The following is a 21,775-nucleotide window of genomic DNA, read 5'->3' on the forward strand; positions in this document are numbered from 1 at the left end:
ATCAGATCCTGGAATATAGGGTAGTGCAGAAGGGGCCAGAGACATAATTTTCACTAAGAGAGGAAAGCATGATGTCTTATGCTTTCCTCTCTTGGTGAAAATTAGATCTAAGTCTGGTCCCAGTTATAACTAAGGCCCCTTCCAAACAGCTGTATAAAATCCACATTGAATTGGATTATGTGGCAGTGTGGACTCAGATAACCCAGTTCAAAGCAGATACTTTGATATTCTGGGTTATATGGCTGTATGGAAGGGCCCTAACTGTGCTGTTATTTGCATTTTTAAAATAGATACACACAGATATACATGTAAGAAGTCTCTAATTTGACACTAAATGCTAATTTTTCTTAGGAATTGCAGTCTTCCCACAAAGTTAAACAATACATGGTTTTAGTAGCCAAACAAACCTTTTCTTATAGTATCTACATTTTCAAGTTTAACAATGCAGATCTGCTAGCGACAACTTAGGCTACAATGCAAAATTCAGACCTTGATGACAATCTTGCTAGTACATATTTAGAGGACTTTTTAGTCCCAACAGCTCATTACTCACTTTAACTAGATTGGAGTAGAAGACTTAAAGAGAGAGAAAAAGATAGAAATGTAAAGTGAACAAAGTTGACATGAGTTCTTGAAGTAAATATTTAGCACTATTGATGTTTATATTCAGTACTATCTACATGCTCAGCAAAAGAAAGCAGCCTGTTTTTCTGCCAAATCAGAAAGCAGGAAAAACTGTGGGAAAGCCTAGTCTGTGCCAAGCCAACACTAACTTATAAAAGCATTATATAAAATATTTACAATGATCTACTTATATAATTACAGGAGTTGTCTAGCAATGTCGCCCCAAAAGGTCACATTGCTATTCTTCTTGTGATTGTGTGCCTTCACATTGATTCTGACTTAAGTAGACCCTGATTTATGAAAGCTCTGTTGTACATTTCTTGGCAAGATTTATCCAAAGGAGGTTCGCCATTGTCTTCCTTTTAGGATGAGAGAGTGACTTGCTCATGGTCATCTAGTGGGCTGAGTGGACATTTATCCCAGAGTGCAAGTCCAGCATTTAGACTACTACACTGCTGTGGGTCTTATATGCACTTATCAGAACTACTGTATATTCCTCCTCTAATATTTTAGACACTATGGATTAGGTCCTCTGTAAGACATTAGCTATGATGTTTTTGGCTTGTCAAAAACCCAGACTCACCACAAATCCACTGCTGTCTGTCTCCACGATGTGCAGTGAGAATTTAATCTGACTTTCCCCCACTTTAGGCAATGTTGGGAGATACTCAGAGTTTGTTGGAGACTTTGGAGACTCCCAGGTTTCACAGCAGTCTGGATAATTGGATCAGGTCTGTTTGAACTAGATATTGCAACTATACCCCTAAACCTTTTCTAGTGTAATTGTAGAAAAAGATAGTTTTCTAACCTTATCATTATGCAGCCTTGCACTTTATTCCATGCCCTCATCCCATGGTTACAGCTCTGTACATTTTCTTATTGTTTACAACCTGGCCATGTTTACATTAGCTATCACCAATGTCGGATGTGCACTGTTTTATTATGAATTTTATGTTGTTACATGTTTACTTGTTTTAATCACTTGTATTGTATATTGTGTTTTATGTCATGCTTTGTTTTAGGCACCTGTTGCCTTGTGTAAGCCACCCTGAGTCCCTTCAGGGAGATGGCGGTGGGATACAAAAATTGTTATTGTTGTTGTTATTATTATTTTTAGACCATTGCTGTTATTTTCCATTATTGGGGAACAAAATAATGGGGGGGGGGGCTGGGACAGACGACTTAAAGAGATTATACAGTAAGTTGAGCCATATGACATACAGAACTGCTATGCTACACTGTCACTGAGGATTTCAGCCTCAGTGTGGAGTTCACGCTAAATCTTAGAATCATAGGATAGAGTTGGAAGAGACCACATGGGCCATCTAGTCCAACCCCCTGCCATGCAGGAAAAGCACAAAGTATTCCTGACATGACCATCCAGCCTCTGTTTAAAAGTTTCCAAGGAAGGAGCTTCCACCACACTCCAAGGCAGAGAGTTCCACTGTTGAACAGAGGACATTTCACAACAAGATTACCCAGTGAAAACTTTTGAGTACTTGATATTCAATAATTCAGTGTCCATGAAGATATTGGTCTAATTTCTTGAATTTGCTAAATACCATTGTTTTAAGGGGGGGGGGGCAGCCAGTTTCTATATAAACATTTGTTTTATTTGCCTCTGAATTAATGCATTTGTTCAAGAAACCCCTTGGATATCTGAGTGGAAAAACACTTGATCAACACTTGTAAAATGGGGATCTGTTTATTTGGGTGGGGAGACAAGAAGCAACTAGTAAGAATAGAAAAGGCCTTTGAACTTGACTCTAAAGTCCCATTACAGCATCACACAAGAATGTTATTAGCCCCACTACATTGCTTTGACTGTGGATTTAGATGCCCATCACCACCCACCTACATTCTCTGCAATGAGAAATGCCTTGTGTACAACTAACAGAGAAGCTTGAGCTTTTTTATTATGTGTTGCAGTTCAACATCTTTTAAAAATCCCTATAACCTTATTCAACTCTCCTCATAGTTTAATGACATCCTGAGATCTCTGATTTTTAAAACAGTGCTGTTTAAAATTTAAACTCAAATGTAGATTGGGATTTGTTACAATCATGGAAATAGTGTCAAAATGGTGACTAAGTAGCTTTTCGGGCTGTATGGCCATGTTCCAGAAGCATTATCTCCTGACGTTTTGCCTCCATCTATGGCAGACATCCTCAGAGGCTGTGAGGTCAGGCAGGTATCCTCAGGCCTCACAGCCTCTGACGATGCCTCCCACAGATGCAGGCAAAACGTCAGGAGAGAATGCTTCTGGAATATGGCCACACAGCCTGAAAAACTTAAGAGTAACCCAGTGATTCCGGCCATGAGAGCCTTCGACAATATGGTGACTAAGTGGTTATCGAAACTCTTTTAACTGTTTATATACAGCCATAACTATTTCATATTGGCTATATTACATAACGTTTTAATAGCATTGCTATATTGTAGCCCCTCCCCTAACACAACTTACTTTACTTGAGAAATAGATCCATTGTTCTGACAACTGGAGCTCAGCTGAATTATGTTTCCACCAGGTTTAAGAATGTTGGGCCAGGAGAGTTAACTTGCTTATGTATGCTTAACTAAATTGCTTATAGAGAATACAGGATACTGTTTTAAAAGTTGGATTTAGTGAAATAGCAGATGTTTGACAATCTGCCAAAATTCAGCAGCTTTGTGTTAAGTAAGATCCCAAATCTTAGTACTATTTCTGGAACTACAGCTCTACAAGCTTGAAGTGGATAAGTTGATTCTTTTACTCAGTCAAGCCAGCTGTGATATTCCAGAATTACAGATGGAAACGTGGTCAGGATTTGGGTGAGGTTTGGTGGGGTGGCCTTGCAACTTTGGCTAGTGTGGACAGCATGCCATTAGTCACAAATGTGTAAAGGTGGCTTGTGTCTGCATCACACTCTATCTTTTTTTACAGGGCACAGAGGTCTATTCTCTAGCTTTTTACATGCCTAGCCCTGGGAGAGGTTGACGCAGAGAGGACAGAGAACACTGCGGCCAAAGCATTATATTCTGCTTGCTTGATAAAGAACCTTGGTCTATTTTCCTTATTGTTGATATTTTTGGGGGAAAGAAAAACAACTACTTGCAAATATTTTAGTTTTGCATGTACTTTATTCTACAACACAAGCAACATAAATAGTTAGAATTTGTTTTAAAATATCTTCCTTTAAGAATTCCCTTTGAACAAAATATACACAAAATACATTTCGCGGACTGGCTTACAATGAACTCTTGAACATAGACACAGAAATAACTAAATAGGGGGGAACAGGACCTGGAGGAATCATTTATTAAATTTAAAATCACATGGAAAACTAGGGTAAGGACCAAGGGCAGTCTCATGTCAGCTACTCATAGCTGTGTAGGCTTAGGCTGACTTTGTATGGCCACGACATATGGAGTGCGAAGAAGACAAAGGGTCCAGATACAACCCCACTGAATCACTGCCATGCTGTAGTTCTTTCCTACTAAGCTTAGAAACCTGTGCTTGCAAAAAGCTCAGGGCACACATAGGTTGCAGTCGACTGAAGATTTATTTTCTCCCTTCAAACTTGTTTGGATTCTACTATTTCTACATTCCTATAGGTAATGAAGCAAGACTCCTTATGGCCACCACTGGATTCACAAGTCAATTTTGTTTTTGTCACTTTCACTTTTGAGTTTTTTAGATCTTTGGCATAAGAAAGCAAACACTCCTTGGTGGCTTTCCTTTCCTGGCAACAAGATTAAAAAGAGTCCCTTTCCCCTAGTTTGGCATAATTTGTTCTAAAACAGCAACCATTTCCAAAACTGCTCAAGATGTTGGATAATTTCTTTGCCTTGTAATGAGCATCTCCATTGATCTAAGAGTGACACTGCAGAGTTTTCTTTTTAGTTCAGACAGAACTAAATGCATTCTCCATTGACAGAAATGGGAAAAATAATTATTCATAGCACTGTAATCTCTGTGCTAAAGTTCTCCTTAGGCTAGATATTTTTTCCAGTTTGCTCATCTACTCACCTAAAGCACGGGCAATGAAATGCTCAGAACAGCAAACAAGGGGTCCTTTTCCCACACACAATTATAGCCTTTTAACTGCATCTTCTGGAATCCTGGAGTTCATAGCATGATGAAGAACTGGGGTTTTCTTGGTGAGGATGCGAAGCGCCTCTCCCTCAACTACAAATCCCAGGATCCCATGAGACAGAACCAAGGCAATCAGAGTGGAATCAAAATGCTACAATTATGAAGTGGGTACAAGTCCAAGAAGAATGGCACAGTACAGAAGGGGAGGAAGGAAGAGAATGTCAACTCTTTAGCAGCAACAACAAAATAAAACTATGCACAAACATAATGTGGAATTATGCTTACATTTGCCCCTAAAAAGATGTTGACTTCACAATTCTCAACTGAATGCTACGGAACCAAACTGAGTTTCCATTCTTCCCTCTCAACTTTATATGTCGATCCTTTGAATGGAAATGGGATGCTTGTGTTTCTTTTTGCTGGATTAGCCTAAGACATTATGAGATTTTTTTTTTTAAAAAAATCCACTTTGGGAGCAATAGACTTTTTTTGAGCCAAAGGAGAAGACGGGGCTCCCCAAGTCATATTTTACATACAGGTGGCAACTTTAACTGGTGATTGGGCAGTGTCTTCCATTGTGCCTGAGTGCAGCAGGCTACCATACTGGTGCAGGGCACACCACAAGACATACAGAGCTTTGTCCTCTCCCCAAAACTCATTTGTCACCTGAGCTACTCCTTTACTCTGCTGAATGACAAGGCCAGCCTGGTTTCTTATTCATAACCTTCTGTAAGTTTCAGTGTGCTTGAGACCAGCTCACATATTACGGTTATACCCGATAACTTTCTCACAAAAGCATTAATGCAGTGTGGATAAAACATCCTTGTCTGCTTGGTAGTCTGGCGGATAAAAACATCTCCTCCACATGGCAACAGCAACAAGATGGAATAGTTGAACTGACAGTTCCAGTTAGTGGCAATAACACATAATATCTCCATCAATAAAGGTAACAACACTACAGTTTTTGCTGTTCATGCAATGATGGCTGTATCACCTTGTCACAAAACACTTCTCTTTTCAGCATGTGTATTTCACAACATTGGTTCATATATTGCACTTGCCTCATTGTGTAGCACAAACACACACAAAAAACCAGAGATGCACCTGCCTCTCTCCAAAGTTACTCTGTTAAACAGAGATGCTTATTATAGTAACAAACTAGAGTTGCATATAAAATTCCACTAAGAAATGACGTAGGCGTGCACTACTTGAAAATGTTTCCCTTAAAAAAAATCCAGCTCCACAAAGAGAGCTATAGAAACACTGCATATTTGCACTGAAACATAGAACAAAACAATCAGATTGGGGTACAGCAGCAACTTCTTTCACAAAGAATTTCAAATTCTGCATTAGCTAGTCACAAAGGTTCAGCAGCTGACACAACCTGTACATTCATAGTCTTCTGTTAACTTATCAAAAGAAGAGAGAAGAAGTAAAAATGAAATGATAATGTCATTCTTCAGGGCAAATGGAAATGTATCATACACCAGGCTAAGACAGACTTATCCATCTCTCCCTGGATGACACCAGTAATCAGAGTTGGGATAAAGGCTGTCATCTTTTGTGATACTGATCCTAAGTTGCCCATAAATCATAGGCTACTTTGCTGGTTCCCTTGCCTCTGTTGTTAGGTCAGGCTGGCCAACAACGACCTAAAAAAGAAAGTTGAGGGTCTGCAGGAATCACTCAGATGCCCATGGTATATGATGGCCCTGCATGTGGGACTCTGGGATACCTTTTAAAAGTGGCTGGCATGTGACAGCCAGCAGTTGAGTTCTAGTAGTTTAAAGTTTACTAGAACCAACTATCAATCTATCTCTCTCCCTCCTAGAATTGTTCTGATCTATAAGCTGCTCCTCTTGATTCATCTGGGACCATCTCCCACACGGCTCCTCCTTTCTGGGAGCAATGTCCTTCAATTACCATTCTTGCTACTACATTTGAAGGTAAGATGAAACAGCAAGTCCTTTGCCAATAGCTCAGCTAAGACAAGGGATTTAGAGATTCAGTATGATTTGTGGAAAGTGTTTGGCAATGTGCTAGATTGCAATTGAAATGCCTACCAAATTGTAAAACTCATAGGGTAAGTATAGAATGTGATAACACTAAGAATGCTCCCTCCAAATATTACTTCTGCTTTCTTTCCCCAGATAATTTTAGTGGGATAATTGTACTGCAGCATGGCCTCAGAGTATGAAAACAGAATTTTGAACTATATCCAATTGTCTACCTCACAATTCAGGGAAACTATTTGGAACAGAGAGTAGTCAAGGTTTACTGTTTTATATTTTGATAGAAACAATGAAGAGCCATATTTAAGACAACTCCTTTTCTCTCCTGGAGGGCTATGGGTAGATATCAGAGGGAAATAAACCACCCAAAGTCTGTGGCATTCATTAAGTAATTGTCTACAGAACTTTCCCACCTGGTTACATGAATACACTCACCTAAAGGTTGGCAAGAAAGTGTGCTAAATTTGTCCAAGAAGCCTTTGTACAGCTGTATCTCTCCATGTAACAAATAAAGTAACATCTGTCTTCTGAATATGTAGCCATTATTGGGATTGAAAGGCCTATTTCTAATTGCCTATTTTATTTTTAAATAGACATAAATGAATTCTACTTAGTGTGTGCCGATTCCCCCCTGATCTGTTTGTATGAATGCAGACAGTTTAAAGTGTAAGCTTATCTCATTTTAGGGCACATCAAGGTTCTACATAAAAAACACCTAACAACCATCATACTCTCTAGTATATTCTGAATGTAAAGCTTTTTGATTTCTGAGAGATCAACATTTTTCATTAAGAGTGGTGGTTGGAAACAGAAGCAAATTGATAGCGTTCTGTCTTGGTTAACTTTATGCAGGTGTTCATTTCATATGGCCAGCATTGAGACTACACTGCAATCTTTCTTTTCTTCCTGCAGAGAAATAGTTCAGTGTAACATTTTTGTCTATGACAAATACAGAGCATCTAACCTGCTGAGTTTTCATGTTCAGCCTGATTTAATGGCGTTTTCTGATTTAATATGCACTATTATTTGTGACACTTGGCATATGAGCCATACTGCCATATCACATTCTCTTGCAGGCATGAGCAAAATCAATTGTGCTCTTAAAGAGTTAACAGGGTGTGATAAAAGTCGCCTATTAAGAATGGACAGTGAATAGGCAGTTACAACTACATCTGTCTGCACCTGTATTTGTATGCCTTGAAGACATCGTTGGTCTGCTCAGTAACCCATCTGTGTCTATTACACAATAATGTCATAAACTCTGCCGACTCTTCCCAGCCATTCTCTCACGGCCTGACGAACCCGAATGTCAGTCACATGACATGTCAGCTGGCTGATGCAGGGAAACACAGCTGGCTGGAGGGCTATGAAGATCTGGTCTGGAAGGGACTGAATCTGGTTGAGAACTGTCAATACCATGTTGGTCCATGCCTAAAGAAATGTAGGAAGAGACAAAGAAAGCAGTAAGGAAATGTGCCTGGTTGAATAACACAATTATTACCAAACATGCATTTCAACATGTAGAGCAAGGGTTTTGAGCTTAGAAAATATTCAGCATCAAAACTAACTGAGAACACTAGCGGCCTAGTATGGAAGGTTATTCTTCTACCCTTAAATAGTTCCACTGAGTATTGCCATTCAACATTAAGTGACTGGAGTAGCTGGCCAGAAGAGAAAAACAGCATGTCTATGGTTGGAAAAGAGAGCATTTATTTTCCTTCTAACTCTTAGGACATCTGTATTCAAAAGGCTAGGCAAAAGTGCTTTGTTGCCTGATACCCCCTCTACTATTCCACATACAGAAGATGACTAAGGCTGTGCCTACACTGGGCAGGGTCCTCTATTGCATACCTGCTCTGAAGCAGCCCTGGATCCTGCACATATGCAAAATCTGGAGCTGGTGTCCAGCCAGGTCAGTACCACATTGGCCGCCAGATGTCACATTGTCTTGGTTGTTGTTGCTACTGCTCCCCATAATTCATAGAGCTCTGAGTGAGAGCCTGGCTGTTGCCTTTCATAATTGTTGATGTCAGAAAGGAGCATCTGTGCAACCTGTGAGAGATCCAGTTGTGCAGATACCTCATTCTGACACAGGTAGACATGACTACAATGGTCACATGTTTGCAGTGAGCTCCATGCCAAGTGGGGAGTGGTGGCAGTGACATGGGGAGGACAAGCTGGCCTTGATTGCATTGAAGCCCCAGAATACTCCAGTTTTCTGAAAACTCCAGAATACTGCCCATTCCCCACCCCCCCTAAAACAGGGTAATGTCATGGAGACAGCTAGTGGTGGATTAGAGGTGACTCCAGCTTTTCTTGTTAGTGTAGATAAGCCCTTGCTTTGCAATTGATTTTTTACTTCAGAAGCGCAAGTAAAACTGTCTTCCGCTAAACAGCAGCAAGTCAGTATAAGGCAAAATGACACACAAAGCTCTGCTCTCCAAAAGGGGTGGAATGGCCTTAAGAGAAATGATCATGGCTACTTCTAAAGGAGATGCCTCACTCTCTAAGAGCAATGTTTAATCTTGATAGTGCTAAGAATCATATCAAAATCAGAAGCAAAATGAAGACATGGAAGAACTCTTGTTACTTTGGGATGTGGTGGGTTTGTGGGCACTGCTTCCTTACCTGTATTTGTGCCTCGCCATCCCGAATGGATATACTGAGTGAGCTGACAGTCGACCCAGACCGTGGCCTCTTCTCTTGCCTCAAAATCTCTGGACCTGCACTGAAGGAATGCCTCATTTGGCCTTGATCAACCAGATTTTGTGGCCTTTGTGGAAGGGGTGAATCTGGACCCCTTGAGCTTAGTGTGTCTCCTTTCTTATCTGCTTTCATCTCTTTGGTAAAAGTAGCAAAGTTATGCTGTTGTTTTCTCTTCTTATATTCTGTCATTAACTTCGATATGGTTTTATCTGTAGCGATGGTGTAGATTTTGTTGCCAGCGCTCTCCCACCACTCTTTTTTTCTGCCCTGGTCCTTCTTGTCTGTTTTGGGACTTAGTGGTGGAAGGAGCAGCATATCTCCGCCTCCTCCCTTAGGAGTGACATTCTCTGTAAGCGAGTCCCTCATCTGGCTTTTGTCATCTTCCGAAGGGGTGTCTTTCCCAGAGAGTCCTCCAGTAGATGGGGTGGATGTTTCAGATTGGAAAGATGGAAGGAAGAAGAAAGGATCACCTCTGAAGACTGGGAGCTCATCGGCACTATTTTCCAAATCCAGGTGCATTTGAATATAGTTGTTACATAATTCCATGCACAGTTTATGGAGCCTTTTAATCAGCCAAGCCCAATCTGCATTGCTGACAGGCTGGACACTCAGAGATGGCAGCCTGGCCCTCCACTGCCTCTTCTCTTTTCCTCTTGGCGGACTTACTTGAGCTGTCTCTTCAAAAATGTCTTCATCTTCTGAGGAGCACTGTTGAGATGAATCAGTGCTTCTTTCATCCTCTTCAAAGAGGATTTTCTTCACCTGTTCTGCTGTTATGTTCTCCTGGTTTGTTACAATGGCACAGATCAAGGCATGGAAGTAGATGTTGAAGCTCATTGCTGATTGGCGGTAGAGGTTGGCAGCTCCACCAATGCCAGAGACCTTTTTCAGCAAACATTTCAATCCAGTCCTTGTATCAAATTCTCTGGCCGTTCGGTAGGAATCCAAAAGCAAGTCAAAGATGACTGCCAAATTCTGCATAGAAATGTATCTGAGGAAGCCAGCTAATTTGGTTTCTGGTGGTTGTTGCACTGTCTTCTCCTCAGATTGAGAGGGCCCTTTGACAAACTCTTCCAACAAAATATCATATAAATTCTGCAACAGCACTTGGTGGGAGAGCAGACTAACTACAATAGTCCTGAAGGGGATACTTCATGTACAGGCAGAGGAATGGAAAAGGAAAAAAAAAAAAAAAGCTTTAGAATCTCACTATTATTACTTAACGAATTACCCAATTGCAATTATATTCTTTCTTGTCCTCCAGAAGGAAAATTAAAACTATATCACAATTATGAACATTTTTCTCATAAATCCATCTTACATCGTCATAGGTACATAACAGAATGCTCGCCATTGTCAACTGTGCTTAGGTAATTATACATTTAATCATCCTATTTAAAATACTTATTTTAAATATTCAATAAACATTATTATTATTAATATCTTCTATATAAATAAAAATGTAATGTTCGTTTGTGGTATTCACAGAACTCAAAAACCACTGGATGAATTGACACCAAATTTGGACACAAGACACCTAACAACCAATGTATGTCCTTCACTCAAAAAAAAATTATTTTGTCATTTGGGAGTTGTAGTTTCTGGGAAGTATAGTTCACCTAAAATCAAAGAGCATTCTGAACTCCACCAATGATGGAATTGAACTAAACGTGGCACGCAGGACTCCCATGACCAACAGAAAACACCAGAAGTGTTTGGTGGGCATTGGCTTTGAGTTTGGGAGTTATAGTTCACCTACATCCAGAGAGCACTATGGACTCAAACAATGATGGATCTGGGCCAAACTTGGCACAAATATCCCATATGCCTAAATATGAACACAGATGGAGTTTGGGGAAAATAGACCTTGACATTTGGGAGTTGTAGTTGCTGGGATTTATAGTTCACCAACAATCAAAGAGCATTCTGTACCCCACCAATGATAGAATTGGGCCAAACTTCCCACACAGAACCTCCATGACTAACAGAAAATATTGTGTTTTCCTTTGGTGACCCTTCTGAAACCCCCTCACAACCTCCCTCCCAGGGGTCCCAACCCCCAGGTTGAGAAATGCTGCCTTAAGGCCTTCCAGTCCACCTTCCTTCACCAGGACAAGAAAACATAATCAAAGACCTCCTGACAAAGAGCCATCCAGCCATAGATATAGAGAGATATGATTCACAAACACACAGATATGTATATGACAGATATAATATCATAGATTTGAAAGGGGCCCCAAAAAAGGACAATTATATATTGTCTGTTCCAGAGTAGGCAAACTAGACAATCTCTGCATCAACACAGACAAAGTAACAACAAGTACAGTTTACCCACAAACATAAAGAAATTACATATATTAGAAACCAACACTTTCTCATTACTTTATTTTCCTGATCCCTAGACTGGGCCACAGCAATGCGTGGCAGGGGACAGCTAGTAAATAATAATAAATAAAAAACTTTATTTATATCCTGCCTCGGGATGGCTTATTATATTATTATTTGAAACACAAAAAGATAAGTACACAGCAAACAAGATCACCCTGCTGGCTGTTGTATTGGATCACACTTCCCAAGTGTCTAGGATTATGTGATGTATCAGCAAATAATGCATGCAGATCCCAGTAGGGTGGCCTTTTGCAGCTGACAGATGGTAATTTTGTCAGCGCCGATTGTGTTTAAGTGCAGGCCAAGGTCTTTAGGCACTGCACCTAGTGTTATTGTTATTTGTTTACTTTTAAAATGCTTAAGCTCTATCATGGTAATCTCAATGAAGATATGCATCATTTAGTCTCAATTGCTATGGAATCAGTTATGGACTGTAGCCTTATGATAGTCTGGACATTATGCTTTTTGGCTGGATGTAGAAGAAGCTGATCTAGAATAAAGGCATTCATACTGTAACTACTTAAGAGGAGGCCCCAACACATTCAGTGTGAGTCACTTCTAACTAGCATGGCACAGGAGAGCTGCAGCTTTCATTGAGAGCACAAGGGTGGCATTTGCAAGGAGAGAAGACAGTCATTCATGGAGCATGAATGCAAAAAAGGAAATCTGTTTGCTGTTCTCTTTTACCAAATGTTTCATTATTTTCATTGAGCTTCATGGAAATGCTGCTGCCTTGGAATATATTGGCATTTTGGTTTCTCTCTGTAGTTGTCTCTCACCACTCCTTCTGCTCTGAGTTCACTTCTGAGAGAGTGAATACACCCCTCTGACACTCTCTAGCGGTGGCACCCTAGCATTCAGCTGAAACTCTCGGTAGGGAGAGGCTGACATAGCCCACAACACACATGTCTTTCGACTCTGTAATAGGCAGAGCACAGGGAGGATTTTTTTCTTTTGGAATGCAAGTAAACCATACATTGAGATACCAAAGGATGCTGGCATTGTTTGCTGTTACTCTTTATGGCAGTTTAAAAGCAGAACATTAACTTTACTAATTGAAAAAGTAATGTTTTACCTGAACGTTTCACTTTAACTAGTATTATTTTAATATCTGTTTCAAAACTATTTTAGTTTAATATATTTTATTTATTGGGGACATTTTTTAATCTCATTTTGCTTTTCATTTCTAAGCCATGTGAGTTCCACTTCTATGATTAACAGTAATTAAAACTATCAGTTACCAACAGTAACAACAGCATCTAAAACAACATGTTACACTGCTCATTACTTTTGTATTTTTTCTAATACTTTGAGAAAGAAAAGACACCATAAGGCTGGTAAGAAAACAGCATAAAAGTTGAAAACCTCTGCCAAAATTTTAAAATAAAAATAAAAAGTAGCTTTATATATGAGACCTTCATTTTAACTCATTGCACTGTTTTTGAAATGTAGCTTAGTTCTGACCCCTCCAATTATCTCTCTTAGCAATTAGTTATGGGTCACTCACTATAGTTAGTTGCATGCCTATCTTCCACATTCTGACCTTGCAATCAAGGTCCATTTGTTGAACAACTCAATATGTTTCTAATGACATTTTGTGCTTTCATACAGCACTGGCTGTATGAAACTTTTCTTTTCTTGCCTTCAGTTTGCAAACATTTCTGACAGAGATCACAATTTCTAAAGTGCTCCAGCTGCAACTGTGTTAGTCCACTGATTTACTGGATGGGCCTAAGAATTGAGAACATACACACACACGAACATATACATATAACCTTTTCAACTCTGCAGTAAATTGATAGAAATTCCTTTTATTCCAGTATTGTCCAGTTAATGGGATGCCTATTTCTCTATCTATCTATCTATCTATCTATCTATCTATCTATCTTACAAATGCAATTTCAAAAAGTATTTTATTTTGCTTCTGACACAAAATAACATGGACTGAAAAAAGAAATATTTCCTTACCCAAGCTTCCTGTATATTGAGGGGAGCATTAAAAATATGACAGAAAAAGAGAAATGTTTAAGTAAAAAGAAAATTTCACATTGTCCCTGATGTGCACATACAAGCCACACTAAAGGAATAAGTAAACAAAGAAACATCCCTCTTCCCATACAATACACTGCTACCCTATTAGCTGTATATACTTTGCTGTTTTTAAAAAAGGGTCTTCCTAATTAGAGGGTGAGGAAAGTAGGATGAGACTGTTTTACTGTTTTAATGATGGCTTATGCATTGTTACTTATGCTTTTATGTTTAATTGTGGTTTTAATTACTGTAATTTGTTATGTAATGGCTTTGTAACAGGGCCCATTGTAAGCCGTCCTGAGTCCCCCTTCTGGGGTTGAGAAGGACGGGATAGAAATGCGAGAAATAAATAAATAAATAAATAAAAGTAATCCCTTAGCACTCTAAGTGCTACTTGTTGTTTGTTGCAACTGACCAACTACTGAGAATGTATTTTGTTGTCCAGACTATTTGACAAACCACATTTCCACCTACAAACCCGCTTGGACACTATGATCATCGAAGAAGGTCCTCCTCTCGGTCCCACACCCGTCTCAAGCACGGCTGGTAGGAATGAGAGAGGGGGCCTTCTCCGTGGTTGCTCCTTTCCTCTGGAACTCCCTCTCTAAAGAAATCAGAGCAGCCTCTTCACTCATCTCCTTTAAGAAACAACTAAAAACCTACATTTGCACGCTAGCATATGGAGAAGAAGATGAGTAGTTTACCTTTTTATTTTATATCATCTGATGATATCGACAACGGTCTCCCCTAATTTATTGAGGAGTTATATTTTTACACAGATTTTAACTGTTCAATGTGTTATTTATTATGCCTTATTGATGCATTTGCTTTAGTTTAGATGTTTAATAGTTTATTTTAACTGTCTGTTTTAATGGTTTATTGTGTCATTGTGTTTAATTTGAGTATTTTTAGCTGTTTATTTTAATGTTTTATTTTGTTACTTACATGGCATTGAATGTTTGCAATTTTTGCCTTTTCGCCTTTGGAAGCTACCTTGAGTCCCCTCGGGGAGAGAGGGTGAGTTAAAAAAAAGTGTATTATTCTTATTATTATCATTATTATTATTTTGTTTAGATAAATTATTCTGGCATTTTGCTTCAATTCTTTTATTCAATATGACAGCAATCCTCATCTGAAACTTTTAAGGAAAAGTCTGGGACTTCAATCCTATCAATAAATAACTAATTAGCTATCTACCAATTCAGTTAGAAAATCCATTGTAAGGAGATAGGGAGATAAATTGTGCAGATCCAGAAAATGCAGTGGAGCTTTCCTTGGTCCCTGTTTCCTGTCCATTCTTTATAGAGATGCAATTGTCCATTATGTCACTCTTTAAAGGAAATAGTGATTTTTGCAATTTATCACTGTAAGAAAATCTTCAAAAACTACATAGGCTGTGAAGCCCTTTCAGAATTTGAGACTTATTCAGAGCAAAATTAATAATGTTGTGATTTTACATGGAAAACAGCATTTTCTGGAAAGAAAAATAACATTTCTCTCAGGAATACTGTATTCTGAACAGAAAAGGCTATTGCCTGTGCAGAATATTTTGTTTTCTATGTAAATAAACCACATGCCATTTTGACACAGAATATGTTGCCAAGTACGGCATTTCCTGTGTGGGAAACAGCTTTTTCTACCCAAAACAACCATGTCAGACTTTTGTGCAAAGTTCCAAACTGCGAGAGTTCTTCTCATCAAAATTTGGTCTGTCTAAAAGAAGAAAAAGGCCATGGGTTTAACTTGGCCAAGACATCTGCTATGCATAGGCCAACTGTACTGCTGTCCTTAGATTCCTAAAATTTGCTCATTCCTTTCCTCAACATGTTGACAAGTATAGGAATTATGATTTATCAGCAAGTGGATCTCTGTAACGATTGCTTGGGAGGACATGTGTCTTAACATACACATTGAATCCCCTTCATCTCCTTGCATACTGCAGCTAATTCACACACAGTGTCCCAAATCCAGGATATGCAACAATAGTCTGTATATTTTGCATCCTACTGAGCCTAAGGTCACTTTATAAAAATCCTGGCAAGTGTTTAGCCTGAGGCAAGGTTGAAATGGCAGGATGATAAGAAAAATTCTCATGACATTCCCCACCACAAGTAATGGATTACATTCATGCTTGAGATTAGTCCAGAATGCCTTTCATACTCTAGTAGAGGGAAGAAATTTATCCAGCATTACATACATTACATACAAATTTATCCATGCATTACATGCAGATGTGACTTTCCGTTTCTGCATCTGTCTCCTTCTTTGCCCATATACTTTTTAGTTTTAGGCCTCTTTTATACTCCACAATTATAACATGTTGATACTGCTTCAATTGCCACAGTGGTATCTTACAGCGTTCTGGAATTAGTAGCCACATTGTTGCTCTCTGGCAAGGAATTTAAATAACTTATGGAATTATCTGTTTTCAAATTCCATAGGATGGAACCATGGAGTTAAAGTGACAGCGGAATGCTATAATCGTGTTGTGTGAAAGTGAGCATGGAAAAATCCATCTTACCTTTTCTGTGTGTGGCCATTAGGCTTCTTGTCAGGAGGCAACTCGATGATAAGCACACAGGACTGAGCATGTTCAAAGCCTTCCTTGTTGTTTGGAGTTTTAGGGGAGCACTGGGTATCTAACATGAACACCTTCAAGAAACAAAAATGAACCAAGTCGCTTAGCACTGGGTTGATTTAGGAAGGTATAGAACCACAGAAACAGAGCACACAAATGGCATGCACAATGCCCCCCTTTTGTGTCTTCTATTCAACTGATCTTTTGTAGAAGCGTGATGATGAACAACGAGGGTGGGAATTTCCCAAAATTGGGGCCTGGCCCAGAAAGCTGGAACCCAACCAAGGGCAACTCACACCTTAATTTTCCACCAGTGCCACAAGTGCAAGTGAATGTTGGTATCAGCTTTAGTGGCACTCTATGGATAAAAAGGAGGAAGACGAAAAAGAAACAAGGAAGACAAGAAGCAAGCAAAAATTGGGATAGGAATCAGAAAGCAAAAGAAGAGAGCAGAAGAAACAAAGTTTGCTTCGTGAGAGCGCACTCTGTGCTGCATAGGGCAACTTAGCCAGAAGAGCAGAATGACTTAGGGTAAATGATGCCCACCCCATAAACATCCATTAAGATTTCAGTGTAGGGACTACTACTACTACACTTTATTTAGATTCCACCCTTCTCCCCTAGGGAACTCAGAGCGGACTACAACATTTACATACACAAACATTTGATGCCTTTACAGTTGTACAATGAAACATACAAACAAAGGCAAGGCTTCTCCTTTCTGGAGGCGGTGCTCATCTCTGGTTCCAAGGAGGTGATTTTTCTCCATTTTCAAGCTGAGGAGTCTGAGTTGTCACCTCCTGGTCATATGGCCTGCACAACTGCTCTTTGCATTTTTCCGCCAAAATGGTACATAATTATCTATTCATATCTGCATGTTTTCAAACTGCTAGGTTGGCAGGAGCTAAGGCTTAACAGACGGGAGTTCCCCCCATCTTGTGGATTTGAACTGCCAACCTTCTGGTCAGCAGTGCAGCAGCACAAGGGTTTAATCCATTGTGCCACAGCAGCCCGTTCATTTGGACACCTCCAGTAAAACCAAGACAGGTCTCGGTTTATAGTCCTGTCTGGATCGGCTCCCAGATGGGTTTAATTTAACCCACTTCCAATTGCTGCAGGAACGGAGCCATTTACCTGCTGGGCCATGGCCCGTATTCTCCAGTACTCTGCTTCAGCACTTGGGGAAAGGGAAGGAGCTGCCACTTTCACCTCGCAGGCATCACCACTAAGGTTTTCGGAGCCGCTGTGGAAATAGCCCAACAGATTCTATAAAGAAACATAAATATCAGATTATTTACTATGTTGAATTTACACTAACCATCAGAAAGGGTAGTTAAAAAGAAGGATGATAAGTAATATTGCATCAAATTATAAAGTGACATGTCTTTCACTTGTCTTTCAAGTTTTCCCCTATCCTCTCCAGTACATCCTGATTTATTTCTGTCAAGTTTTTCAAATTTTTTTAAATAAAAGGGATCACTGATGTCTTTGATGTTCTTCTAAGTGGCAATCGATTGCTTCCATTTCAGTGGGCTCTATTTTGGGAACTCTTCTCCCAAAATAGGCTCAATAAGGCTGGATCTACACTGCATACAATGCAGTTTTAAAATGCAGATTAACTGCATTACACGGCCAGATGCTAAATTCTGAAACAGCATTATATGACAGTGTAGATCCTGCCTCACTTGGCTAACTCCTCTAAGCTTCAGACTTAAACCTAAAGTGGATTCACTGCTCCAGTGACATGGAGGCCACCAGACACCATTTTCAAATCTTGCAACAAATATGCATTAAAGTGGAGTTAAAATCCCCATTGTTTGAAACCTGCTGTGTGAGAAAGATTTAACACACAACACGCAAGCTCATGGCTTTGTGTTCCCAAAGCAAAGAAGACAAGCTGTTCTTCATCTCCAGCCTGCAATCCCATTTCATCCAAGCAAGGTACTATTTCGAATAAGCAATTTTGTCACTCAAGCAATCACTGTTGTATAAGTATGCTCATTAAATACACCACTCTATTGAAGACAATATTAACTGGCAATCCAGTGCATGTCATACCTTCACTGGCTCAAGAGTAGCTGAGAAAGCATCCTGTAATGCACAGCATGCTAGTCTCCACATTTCTTCTGTAAAAACAGGACCAGCTGTCACTAGCACATATCTGCAGAGGAAGAAAATAAACCCACAATAAAGCACATGAATTGCTGGTATCATCATTATTTTACTGCAGGATTGCAGAAGCTGATTCAACTCAACATCAAAATAGATTTTTATATAGATGTACATCTATGAGAAGACAAGATGGGTCCAAAAGAAACAGAGTTATATTTAGATTAAGATAGTCTCGAACAGTGTTTCTCAAACTCTGCTCCTTCAGTTGTTTTGGATTTCAGCTCCCAGAAATCCCAACCAGCTTAAACAGCTGATAGGAATTGTAGGAGCTGAAGTCCAAAACATGTGGTGGAGAACAGTGTGAGAAACACTGGTTTAGGAGATTAATAAGTCTCTTCTTATTTGTACTTTTTGAAATGTCTTAGTGAGGAACTAATCCATTTTTGCCATGACGGACTGTACGGGTTTGAAGAACAGAAGTAATGTCTACACTTGCAGTTCAACTAGAGACTTTTTGAGTAGACAATGACATATGTTGTCTATTTTTTCCAAAGTTCAATATGTGCCAGGGCAAATAAAAATGTATTTGCAAGAGCTTACTGCCATAATTATTCTAGAGATAATTATTTTTAGCTTGAGGTAAATTGTAACTTCTTCAGTTTTATATTATGTCCAATCAACTGACCTCCTGAATTGAAATCCAAATTACCTGATGCAGGAACAGCCAACTCTTGAGATGCTTTCAGTGGGTTCTGCTACGCAAGCGACTAGTAACTTGAACAGGTCTTTGAGCATGGTGTTGATCATATTCTCATAGCCAATATCTAAAAAGAGTAAGATTTGGCTTCAACTCTTGTGTAAGAAAATTACAATGCAAAGGAACAATGATTCACTTGGGTTTTTTTTTTGTTAAATCCTAGAACAGATTCTTGTAGGCAGAGTTCAGGGGTACAAGACCCCATGAAATCTGAAAATCATGAATTAAAAAAACCTAAGAGAACTCATCTCCAGGAATCTTTAGGTCCTCCAGGGCAACTCTATGGTCAAGTTCACCCATAGTCAAATCTTCAAAAGATAAATCCACAAATGTGGAGGGCCAACTATGCTCTTACTATAACTATATCATTCTTTCAATGATCATCGGTGTATTCACACATACAAATATAAATATGAAAAACTTGTTTTTGGATGATGGTGTTCTTTGATAAAGAACCTTGCTTGCTTTTGTTCTCTGACCCAACTAGAAACTGGGAAACACTCCTCTTCTCAATGATAATGAGAAATATACCCAAAATTCCAAATTGCTACCAGTTTTATAGTTTGATGACATATGGTAATGGGGGAGGGGGTGCCGAGAATTTTCTAACATATTCAGATACAATTTTGTTATACTGCAGAATACAGTCATGGTTTGATTGATTTGGTTTCATTTTAGTAAAATCTATGCTGCTGTGTGCTTTATATTCACAGGTGATTTGAGTTATGGCCCTGGATGGGAATTTTTTAAAAAAAATGGAAAATAAAAAAGTTCTCTTGCACATGTACAGAGCAGAGCAGCTGTCTCTATGTCATTGTCCATACAATGTATACATGTTATTAAAAGGCATCTCTAAAAAGCCCTTCATGACCTCCAGGGGGACATTGGAAAAAATGCAGCTTTCCTATCTCCTCAGACCGATTCTGGAGAAAACATTTAATTTTGGAATTTTTTCAAGCAGATCATATAGGACCTGACCTCATACTAAAGCCTTAAAACATTTTATAATTGTGTGTGTAAAGTCTGTGCACTCCTTTGATACAGAGGCAAGTGCTATGGATATCCTTAAGGTATTCAACTTCAATAATGGATCTAATTCCATTATTGGATACGAGGGCAATTTGTATCTTTGAAATCTAAATATAATGGAGTGCAACATGAGTAGATCTTTCAATTTTCTTCAAATCTGTAATAGTAAATTCAAAGTGTAGGAATCAAGCTGAATTGTACAAATATGCACACACATGGTTACTGTTTATCTGACAAGCATACATATCGGATGACATTTTGCATCTGTGTATTACTCTGTAAGCACAATTCTATACCCTTCTGAATTCTTCAACTGCTCTCAAGCCCTCACAAGGATTTCTCTAGTTCTATCTTCCAATGGGAAAGGGAGGTGGGATGGCGAGGTGATTCAGGGCATGGAGAAGCAGGTAATCTCTGGTAGGTTGTTGGAAAATGGAAAAAACAAGGGTGCCCTCTGAGTGGAGTGCAGACATTTTTCCTTTCTCAATAACCCAGACCAGCCAGATCACTTTGTCTGAATTGCCTTATACTTTCCTTTCCTTACACCTGATAAGCAGCAGCTTGAAGCTTCAATGCATAGGAGGTTTTTGGACAGAGAACAAGGGCAAGACAATAGTTCTTTCTGCTCAGTCCAAAAATGGATTCATGTGGCCTGTAAACTTATATGTGAATAAATCAGTAACAGGATGCTCCCAAATATACTTCTATCTATGTATCTACCTGCCTCTGCATCCATCCATGCACACACACACACACATGACGTCTCATTTAATACAGCCCCTTTTCTTAGAACAATAAACCAGGCTCCTCAGAATTTGGTTTTTCTCACCTGAATGTATGAAACTTTGAATGTGCTCCACTACTAGCTCACAGGAAAGACCAATGGCATGCTTGAAATTTGCAGATGCTGCATCCCAGTAAGAATGATCACTCTGGCTGCGATGAAGCCAAAGGGACATTGTAGGGAGCAGAAGATGTACAACTGCATACATACCAAATCCAGGACCTGTAAGGAATAACAACAAAGGCAAGATAAAAACATTTTTCACTTCACATACAGGCTCAGGAAACTCACAAATTAAGATGTAAGCTAGTTAAGTCCCTTTCTTCCCAACTGGCCAGGGGGGGAAATGGACTGCAAAAAGAATGCCATTTGCAACAGATTATTATTATTATTATTATTATTATTATTAATAATAATAATAATAAACAACTTTATTTATACCCTGCCACCATATCCCCAAAGGGGACTTGGAGCGGCTAACATGAGGCCAAGCCCAAAAATAATACAGCAAAGTTAAACACAAAATAACAGAAAAAATTACATCACAACAAAATACATGAAGTAACAAAATAAAATAAACAGTGCAAAACAACATAATAAAAATCAAACACAAAGGGCGGGCCAAAAGTGCAAGATAAAATGTTAAAATGTTAAAACATTAAAACCCTGGGTGAGATAG

General features: G+C 39.2%; 1 protein-coding gene across 2 annotated transcripts in view; it reads right to left on the reverse strand.

Annotated features, from left to right (window-relative positions):
• Window positions 1-3,722: 3,722 nt before the first annotated feature.
• Window positions 3,723-21,775, reverse strand: part of ARFGEF3 (ARFGEF family member 3) — an 83,853-nt gene continuing 65,800 nt past the window's right edge. Inside the window, exons 28-35 of one of the 2 annotated variants that reach the window (XM_060753443.2) lie at window positions 21,142-21,318; window positions 19,236-19,350; window positions 18,473-18,575; window positions 17,549-17,680; window positions 16,358-16,488; window positions 13,774-13,782; window positions 9,340-10,567; window positions 3,723-8,142 (exon numbers count right to left, since the gene is read on the reverse strand). In XM_060753443.2, coding sequence (XP_060609426.2) covers window positions 7,951-8,142; window positions 9,340-10,567; window positions 13,774-13,782; window positions 16,358-16,488; window positions 17,549-17,680; window positions 18,473-18,575; window positions 19,236-19,350; window positions 21,142-21,318 — 2,087 coding nt within the window. In that variant the 3' untranslated portion in view covers window positions 3,723-7,950. The remainder of the gene's footprint in view (window positions 8,143-9,339; window positions 10,568-13,773; window positions 13,783-16,357; window positions 16,489-17,548; window positions 17,681-18,472; window positions 18,576-19,235; window positions 19,351-21,141; window positions 21,319-21,775) is intronic. The other variant, XM_060753444.2, reaches the window with a different exon arrangement.

Source organism: Anolis sagrei, chromosome 1, assembly GCF_037176765.1.
Source record: "Anolis sagrei isolate rAnoSag1 chromosome 1, rAnoSag1.mat, whole genome shotgun sequence".
Taxonomy (NCBI): Eukaryota; Metazoa; Chordata; class Lepidosauria; order Squamata; family Dactyloidae; genus Anolis; species Anolis sagrei.